At 52.6% G+C, this 9,857-nt stretch overlaps 1 protein-coding gene across 1 annotated transcript; it reads right to left on the bottom strand.

The window, feature by feature from the left end:
- Positions 1-5,019: 5,019 nt before the first annotated feature.
- Positions 5,020-8,627, bottom strand: LOC142821054 (granzyme H-like). The gene is made up of 5 exons (XM_075911837.2): positions 8,570-8,627; positions 7,437-7,584; positions 6,834-6,969; positions 6,372-6,644; positions 5,020-5,664 (listed from the first exon to the last, which is right to left on the bottom strand). The coding sequence occupies exons 1-5, from the start codon at positions 8,625-8,627 to the stop codon at positions 5,491-5,493; spliced, it is 789 nt and encodes a 262-aa protein (XP_075767952.2). The 3' UTR covers positions 5,020-5,490.
- Positions 8,628-9,857: the final 1,230 nt, after the last annotated feature.

The following is a 9,857-nucleotide window of genomic DNA, read 5'->3' as shown; positions in this document are numbered from 1 at the left end:
GGGCTCCGCAGTCCCCCGAGTGAGAGGCAGGAGGAGGAGGAGAAGAGAAAGAGAGAGACAGAGAGAGAGAGGCAGGAGGCAGAGGAGAGCTGAGAGAGAGTGGGGGGGAGGCAGTAGGAGGAGAGAGAGAGAGAGACGGAGCGAGAGAACGGAGGCTCAGGAGAGAAGACCGACGTGGAGGAGAGACTTGAAAACCCCGTTTTATGATGGGCTAATTGGCTAGTCATATATATAGTAGCCCAATGTCTGTGAGTCTGTAACACTGAAATGCTGGGCGGCGCTGTTGCCTGACTTACGTCCTTCGCCTCCCGCCGTGGCACTCGGATGACTTCTGCTCCACTCAGCCAGGCCACCACGGGAGAGCAAGCAGCACAAGCAGACATCTGAGTGCTGTGTGGGGGAAATCTCGCTCCCCTGGGGTACAGAGCCCCCAGAAGGGTCCGAGGCTGGAGGTCAAATCAGTGAGGCAGGAGAGAAACCTAGAAGGAAAAACTTTATGATGCCTGCATGCAGGCTGTCACACCAAGAGTGAAAGCAGCAGCCCTGAGATACAGATTCAGGGATTCTTTATACAGTAAGTTCAGACAGCTCAGTTGTGGATTGTTCTTCTTTAACATATCAAAGTCTCAGCAGAAGTACTCTGAGACTTCTGTTCACCCCAGGAGTGCTAGAAGTAAGTTTTTACAGTACACAAAGCCACATGAGAACTTGAGTGGAGGAGTCTACAAGGCAAACTGTGACAAAGATAAGGGTTTACATGACAAATTGTGACAGACTCGGAGTATCCATGAACTTGAGATAGGAGGCATTGGAAGGGTCTTGATTAGAGTTAATTTGATTTCTCTCTGTTACAGGGAGAGGGGTCTGGAAAACTTTTAACCCTTCCAGCCGTTTTCTTTTAGAGAGTTTTGATTTCCTGCACAGTCCCCCCTTAGACACAATTGGAGTTATTGGATTTTTCTCCCACAGCAGCACGTGGGAGTACGTCACTGCCCTGCGCCCCTTTTCTGCCCCTCTTTGCCTCCCGCCGTGGTGCTCGTCTGACTTCTGTGCCACTCAGCTGGGCCACCGTGGGGGAGCCCAAATGGCCGCTGAGTGCCACAGCGGGAGGCAACGACGGGTGGAGCAGTGTTGTACAGCATGACAGTGGCTCCAGGCCCCACTCCCCAGCCGTGACCGTCACCGCCCCATCCCCCTTTGCCTCCCGCAGTGGCACTCAGCTGACTTCTGCGCTGCTCAGCCAGGCCACCACGGGGGAACAAGCAGCTGTTTGGGGAGAGAGAGAGAGAGAGAGAGAGAGAGAGGCCGTGTCCAGACTCAGGGGTTTTCTCGGGAAAAGTAGCCTTTTCCCGAAAAAACTTCCCCTGCGTCCAGACTCAAGCCGCGTTCTTTCGAAATTATTTCGAAAGAACGCGGCTTTTCTTTCGATGGCGGTAAACCTCAATTTACGAGGAAGAACGCCTTCTTTCGAAAGTTCCTCTTTCGAAAGAAGGCGTTCTTCAATGTAAAGAGGCCGTCTTCGAAAGAGAGCATCCAGACTCGCTGGGTGCTCTCTTTCGAAAAAGCGGATTTCTCTTTCGAAAGATCTGCCTGCAGTCTAGACATAGCCAGAGAGAGAGAGAGAGAGCAGAAAATCCCATCTTATAATGGGCTAATTGGTTAGTTTCAGAATAGTGTCCGTTATTCCGAAATAATGCCACGGTGTAGATGCATTGTAAGCAAGAGGAAGAAGAAGAAGACATGGAGCCTGGGTAGGTAAAAACCCATGGTATGGTTCTTTGAGGTCTCAGTAGGCTGAGAACGGAGTTAAGAAGGGAACACCCAAGACGGTGATGAAAGGAAGACGAGACGATACAATCTCTGCCGTCAACTCTCACCACTTCCTCTGACCTCCTGCTAACCCCAGAGGAGGGAAGGGTCTATTTAGAGGGGCTGGGCCAAATATCTCTGGACCCTTCTGGACTTGGATATCTTTTGTGATGCACTCAGCGACCACTTCTGTCCCACATGGTGACCTTTGCCTCCAGGGTCATGGGTACAGTCAGATCTGGGCTTACTGCTACTTCCTTGCACACCAGTAGATGGTGGTGGTGCACCAAAAAACCCCTTGAGCCTTTTCTTATTGTGTGTTTCCTTCAGCCCATCTGTGTTGGCCCAGCCGAGTCAGCTGGAATTCCCCCCGCTTTGAAACTAACTCCACACGGTGCCTCTCGGGATATTTCCTGTGGATATCCACCATCCTTCATCTCACATCTACATACATGGCCAGGCTGTGGTGATACAGGAGAGATCAGTGAAAGCGTATTGTCTTCCAGTTTGCATTGCTTCATGAGCAGACACGCCCGAGTGAGTCAAGGATGGAATCTCAGCCTTCGGCTTCTATTTTTCATACCTGTCAGGTGGTTTCACCTTGACTCTTAATGATCATAGAACCGCAGAAGCAGAGTCACCAAATCCAGAGAAGTCACCAAATCTAGACCCCTCACGGCAGGACCAAGCACCGTCAAAATCATCCCTGACAGGTGTCTGTCCAACCTGCTCTTCAATATCTCCAGGGATGGAGAGTTCACAACCTCCCTAGGCAATTTATTCCAGTGTTTGAGCACACGGACAAGTAGGAAGTTTTTCCTAATGTCCAACCTCAACTTCTCTTGCTGCAGTTTAAGCCCATTATTTCTTGTCCTGCCCTCAGAGTCCAAGAAGAGCAATTTTTCTCCCTCCTCTTTGTGACACCCTTTCAGATACCTGAAAACCACTATCCTGTCCCCTCTCAGTCTTCTCCTTTCCAGACTAACAAAACCCAGTTCTTTCAGTCTTCCCGCATAGGTCACATTTTCTTGCTGCTGAGCGCTGAGCGTATTTATTTGCGTGACAAGTTTTGCAGGGGAGGCCGTGTTTGTCTGAATCTGCATAAACAACTAGAAGTCCTGTGGCACCTTCTAGACTCACCGATGTATTGGAGCGTGAGCTTTCGTGGGCAAAGACCCATTTCGTCAGATGCATGGAGTGGAAATGGATTTGTATGGAAGTCCGTGTGCTGAGCGGGTTTGGAGGACCGTGTGCCGAGTGGGTTTGGAGGACCGTGTGCCGAGTGGGTTTGGAGGACCGCGTGCTGAGCGGGTTTGGAGGACCGTGTGCTGAGCGGGTTTGGAGGATCGTGTGCTCCGGCCAGCAGCCTGCTAGATACGTCAGAGAGCTTCTTAAGGAGGCTTTGCGATCTAATCATTTTCACACCCATCAGGCCTTAACCAGAGGGCTATTCAGGAAGGTGAGGGCTTTAAAAAGTCTACTCCTGAGCAAACAGAGGAGCTAGCAGATAGGAGCAACTAAGCAGGGAATTGGACAAGGGACTTTATAGGGGGCAAGATGGTCCTTTGTTCTGACCCAGTATGGCCGTTTTTGTCTTCTTATGGTCTTCCAGGGTTGTCCTTATTTCCCTGTCAATACATGGGCTCTATGGCTAGGTCTAGACTGCAGCCTTTTGTCGGAAAAAGCATCGCCAATTGCGCTCTGCAATTGGCGTCGCTTTTTCCAATTGCTTTTCCGGAAGAGGATTTCCTGCCATGTGGGCCTGTCTAGATGGGGCCAAGTGGTGGAAAAGCCTCCTTTTTTGGTAGAGCTCTTATTCCTCCTAGAACGAGGTAGACAGGGCTCCCTAAAGGAGTGCGTCTGTTCTTCTGCAAAAAAAAAAGTGGAAGAGTAAATGTGTTCCCTGGACGTGGTGGGATTTTGCCAGGATACATCCTGGATCCCGGAAAACCCCGCAGTGTAGACATAGCTTATATTTGCCCCACTTTAGTCTTCTAGCCTAAGGGTGTTCTGTTGGCAGGGAGGTGGGCCGGGGTCCTCAGTGGAAAACCAGAGTCACAAACGCTGAGCAGAAGTGTTTTATCCTTCTCACGTATCAGTTTCTTTTTGGTTTTATCAGACCCCTTGTGAACGGCTCCAGCCCTGGGGTGAATTCCCCCCGGGGCCCAAACCAATGCCTGGTTACACCTCCTACTTACAAGGGGGGGCTCCGAGGTTGGCGGCGTTCAAGAAGCTACAAATTCACTGTTTTGCAACTCGGTTTTTATTCATTGCTGGCTCTGAAGCAGAGAGCGACATGCAGCTGGTTGTGCAGCAGGGCAGGACAGAAGGAGACCCTCAGAGCAGTTACTTGATTGGAAATCACTTGCAGATGCCTTGATCAATTCCCATCCTTTGAACTAGTTCCCAGGGGTTCTACTGGGAACAGCTGTGATTGGAATGGGCCATGACCGCCGTGGGGAGACTAAGGGTACGTCTAGACTAAGGGCTTTTGTCGACAGAAGTTTTGTCGACAGCTAGGGTACGTCTAGACTACAGGCTTTTGTCGTCAAAAGTGGTCTTTTGTTGACAAAACTAGACCTGCGTCCACACTGCCTTTGAGTTATGTCGAGATAACGTCGACAAAACTCAGCAGTTTTGTCAACGTATGTAAACCTCATTCTACGAGGAATAACGCCTTTTGTTGACAGAGTTCTATCAATAGAAGGCGTTATTGCATCTACACTGTCCTTTGTGTCCCCACTGTTATGTCAACAAAGCGCCTTGCTTTGTCAACAGAACTGGATGTAGTCTAGCCGCTCTTTGTTGACAGAAGCTTTGTCGACAGTATCTGTCGACAAAACTTCTGTTGACAAAACCCTGTAGTCTAGACGTACCCATACTGTTGACAAAGTTTTTGTAGACAAACAAAATACAGGACTCTTTGTAGACAAAGAGCTTCTAGACTACATCCAGTTCTGTTGACAAAAGCGGCTTGCTTCGTTGACATGACAGTGTAGACGCAAAGGACAGTGTAGATGCAGTAACGCCTTCTGTCGACAGAACTCTAACGACAAAAGGCGTTATTCCTCCTAGAATGAGGTTTACCGCCATCGACAAAACTGCTGAGTTCTGTCGTCATTATGTCGACACAACTCAGCGGTAGTGTAGACGCAGGTCTAGTTTTGTTGACAAAAGTCCACTTTTGTCAACAAAACCCTGTAGTCTAGACACACCCTAAGAGGAGGAAGAGGTCCAGTGAGGAGAAGGCAGGTGGAAGGTTTCACGAAACTCAGCAGGTCAGGAAATGATCTCTCCCCTAAACACCCACTCAATGGGCTGACACGGGGAGAGAGCTACAAGCCTCCAGACCTACCCAAGGTTTGGCTTGAGTGAGGTTCTCACCTCTCCCGGACCGTATGCCACAAATGACGTCCAGTCCATCCGGTGAGAAGAGTTGGCAGCCCGGGCCCATGTCTGACCCTGGGGAAAAGTCTGAGATGGGATTGCCAGGGAATCAAACAGTAATGGGATTGAAACTGGCTCCTAACTCCCCTAGATTCCCTGGTATTGTCCTCCTCAGTTGGGCACTGAAGGGTGTGGGGGGTTCAGCTTTGGCGGGGAGGGTGTAGCCTCAGCTGCTTTGCAAAGCAGGCCGTATATCTGGGCCAAACCTAAGGACCGAAGAGACACCGCTCCAGCCTAGGCTGCAATTCCTAGTTGGACTAAGGGTTGCAGCCTCCGCATCATTTCCTGAATCCAGGGGATGAAGGTGGAGACTCTGACGTACACTCTGGGGGGCTTCCCAGAGGTAGATCCCCAGGAGACGATGCCCTGGGCTACTTCATCGCACACCAAGGGCCCCCCGGAGTCGCCCTGCAACACAGAACAAGCCACCGATGGTGGACAGATCAGCCAAAACATTGAGGAGCACTTCAGGGACACTGTCCCCCGGCCCCTGCTGTCTTCACATGGATCCCCCAAATCCTAGTCTGTCTTGACAACATCCCAACCCTTCATACAACCCTAGAGTTGGCAGAGACCGCAAGAGTCACTGAGTCCAAAGCAGGACCAACTCAACTCAATCATCCCAGCCAGGGCTTGGTCAACTGGGACTTAAACGCCTCTAGGGATGGAGATTCCACCCCCTCCCTCGGGAACCCAGCCCAGCGCTTCCCCGCCCTCCTCGGGAAATCGTTTTTCCTAATCTCCAACCTAACCTCCCCCGCTGCAACATGAGCCCATTGCTCCTCGTTCTGCGATTAGCCCCCACTGAGAACAGCCTCTCGCCAGCCTCTTTGGATCCCCACTTCAGGGGTTTGCAGGCTGCTCTCAAATCCCCCCTCCCTCTTCTCCTCTGCACACTCAACCGGCCCCAATCCCTCAGCCTTTGCATGTATATCACGTGCTCCAGCCCCCAGCTGGTCTCTGCCTCCCTGGCAAGAAGGGAAGCTATTGGCAATTTATTTGTACAGCACCTAGCGCAGTGGGACCTGATCCCTGATTTTTGCTCGTGGGCCCGATGGCAGCAGAAAGACCCTCAGTAGTAAGAAGAGTTTCTCAAGACGGCGGGTGAGTTTTACCTTAAAAGAGGACTGGCGCTTCTTTGGGTCCCCCACACACATCATGGTGGAGGGGGTGTATTTGTGATGTTTCGCCCCAAAAATATTCTGACACACCCGATCGTCCTGCACCTTCAACTCCACCTCCCGCAGTATCGCTGGGCCCCTTTTTCTCTTTGCTTGTGTCCGGCCCCAGCCAGCGACGCTGCACACCGTCCCGGGCCGCACTTGCTGGTTGGCTGGGGGCAAGCGGAGGAGTCCGACGTTCGTGTTGAAGCGTGCGGGTTTCTGCAGCTATGGCAAACCAAGAGCAAAAGCACCAGGGTCAATATGAAGCCCAGAGGTGATAGGGGAGACAGAATCCAAGGAGCGACACTTTACAGAGAATGCACGACCATGCAGTAGTCCAAGATCAGAGGGGTGGGGGATGGTACCTGCAGCAGTGTGAGGTCACTGGGGGTGGGGGATGGGATGGGGTGGTACCTGCAGCAGCATGATGTCATTGTTTATAGTTTCCCTGTCGTACTGCGGGTGGGGGATCTGCCGTTGTACGGGGATCACTTGCTGACTCTTTTCCCGTTTTCTGATGTTGTGGGCTCCCAGGGTGACAGTGATGCTGCTGTAAAAGCCGAGAGCAACAACTGGGGTGTTAGGGGCAGGGGAGGGACACGTGTCGGTTTGACCCATCAATTCTGATCTTGGGGAGCAGGGCAGCCTGGGACTCAGATTCCTTCATTCCCCTGTGGTCCCAGCTTCCCACCAGTCCAGCCCTTCCAGCTAGATGCAGATCGACTCCCCCAGCCCAATGCCCTGCAGAGCTGTCCTGGGGCTGTGACCCCTCCCTACCTTACCCTGCACAATGGGCCAGACCCCAGGTGGGGTCATTGATTTACCCAGTGCTGAGTTTGGGCCATGGTTTGTAGAGGCTGCTGGAGACACATTGACCCCTCTATAGCCAATCAGATACCTGGACCCTGCTGTCCCAGCCTGCTCTGCTCCCTGCTCCTTCCCAGACCCAGAGCATCCAGAGCCCCCTGTCCCTTGCTGTCCCCTACTGCCCCCATGTCTCAGCCCAGAGGCACTTACTCTCCCTTGCAGTGAGCAGCCGTCAGCACAAAGTTTCTTGTCACCAGGAAGCCTCCACAGTGCACGTTCTTGTTTCCACGTTGTATACGCACATAGGCCATATAAGGTCTGGAGTGGGGCTTGGCTTTATGCCCCCCGATGATCTCACCTGAAGGAAACCAGATTCACACAAAGAGCCGCATCCTCTCCCTGTGATGGGAGCGAGCTTCCCATTCTGAAAGAAAGTCTGTACTATCTTAACCTTAACCTTAACCTTAACCGTTATCCTTAACTGTTATCCTTAACCTTACCCTTAACCCTCCAATGCTCTCCCTGGAGGATCCCTGTGCCTGGAAACCTGCTCTCTGCTCAGCTCTGCCACACATTGGACATGACATGGGGCCAGAGGGGAAACTGATAGCTCTGACCAGTCTGCGGGGAGAATTGGTGCCAAACGCACCAGGAGCAGGGCAGTAATCATACTGACTTGTGTTAACATCTTTGCGGACCAAATTCCCCCAGGAGGCCACCATCACATCCCTTGTTGCTTTTTCATCTCCCTCAACCCCCAGTGACAATCAGGGCTGCTCCAATCCCAGCCCTGCAACTACTTTTTGTACACACACACACACACACAGAAAGAAAATCGGATTTTCTACACCACGAAACGTTTCCCAGAAAGCGTCTCTTTGCCTCCCACATTTTGGCTTTTTGCTTCAGAAAGTGATTAGAAAAGTGCCAGTTTGGGGCAGTTTTCAGCCGAAAATGTGTGGTCACCAAAACCGTTTTCCTTTTGGTCATTCTGGAGCGGAAGGAGGGGTGAGGTGGGCACCCGATACACCCAGAGCCTAGGAGACCTCACAAAATCTAATAGCCCTGGGCCCCCAGAATCTGGCCCTTTCCCAGCTCCTACTTGAGATCCTCCGTGCGTCTCTCCTGCTCTCAGCATCTCTCTCTCAGGGGCTCTATGTTGTTTGTAGCTCCACCACCCAGGCTCCCTCACCCCCACCTTCAAACCCTCCCCTAGCTGGGTCCCAGGAACCACCCATCACCCTGGCAGAAACATCTGACTCTGGGGAGGAGCCAGAATTTGCAGACAGCCCAGAGAGCTCCCCGCTCTGTTCCCCACAAACGCTGATCCCCCCCACACTCACCAGCCCCAGCCCCGGGGGGCAAGAGAAAAGCCACGGGCAGCAGGATCAGGAGCAACATCGTCACCGTCTGTGGAAAGCTACAGGGCTGGTGTCTCAGCCCTGGGGGATTTATAGACCGAGCAGCAAACCACAAGTCACGTGCGCTCTGCTCACATGGGGCACGAGGACCTCACAAGGACTCTTAGAAAGCTCAGCAGCCTGGTGCCATGGCCAACGGGTCCTCTGCCCATACATCTGCCTGGGAATGTGGCTAACACGGCCGCTCACAGCCTGGCCCTGGCTGAGGATGTGGTTAACGCTGCCCCTCCGCGTCGACCAGTGTCAGAAACGCCCCACGGCCAGTCTGCAGCCAGATCCCCCAGCCCTGAGGTTTGAGGGGGGTGAGGAGGGACGAGGCCTGAACCCAGACACCATAGACACTCACGGAACCCCAGGGTGGGCCAAGACCTCTGGAGTCATCGAGTCCAGCCCCCTGCCTAAGGCTGGACCAGCCCAATTCAATCATCCCAGCCAGGGCTTGGTCAAACCGAGACTTAAACACCTCTAGGGATGGAGATTCCACTCCCTCCCTAGGGAACCCAGCCCAGTGCTTCCCCACCCATCTAGGGAGGTTGCTTCACAAAGCAAATAGTCAACCTGTGGAACTCCTTGCTGCAGGAGGCTGTGAAGGCTAGAACTAGAACAGAGTTTAAAGAAAAGTTAGATGAAGTCATGGAGGTTGGGTCCATGGAGTGCTAGTAGCCAGGGGGTAGAAATGGTGTCCCTGGCCTCTGTTTGTGGAAGGCTGGAGATGAATGGAACGTGACAAATGGCTTGGTCATTGTCTTCGGTCCATCCCTCCAGGGTACCTAGTGTTGGCCACTGTCGGCAGACAGGCTACTGGGCTAGATGGACCTTTGGTCTGACCCAGACTAATGGCTGTTAGTTCGAATTAACTTTGTAGTGTAGACATACCCTGCCATACCTACAATTCTGGGCCGCAGAAAGCTGCTTACAATCACCCTGAGGCCCTGGCCCGATTTCTCAACCAAGACCTGAGCCCCCTGACATGGCTCCATGCTTTTTATCCATCTCCAGTGTTGGGAGTCAAGGAATCCCATGCAAATCTCAGCTTTTCTTGGGGTAAAATAGCATCTTTAGGGCCCTCCAGGCTGTGGGGCAGACGTTGAAGACCTGACGCCGAATTGCATAAAACCCCGTAGCCTTCTCCTCCCCCGTCCCACTCCCTTGGGGTGCCCCAGTACCCCTGAGATAGCAGCCAAGAGCATGAGAACCCCCAGTCTCTCCC

Source organism: Pelodiscus sinensis, chromosome 30 (genome assembly GCF_052426305.1).
Source record: "Pelodiscus sinensis isolate ZL-2025 chromosome 30, ASM5242630v1, whole genome shotgun sequence".
NCBI classification, from domain to species: Eukaryota; Metazoa; Chordata; order Testudines; family Trionychidae; genus Pelodiscus; species Pelodiscus sinensis.
Note: the sequence above shows the minus strand (reverse complement) of the source record. Positions and strands in the feature narration are given on the sequence as shown.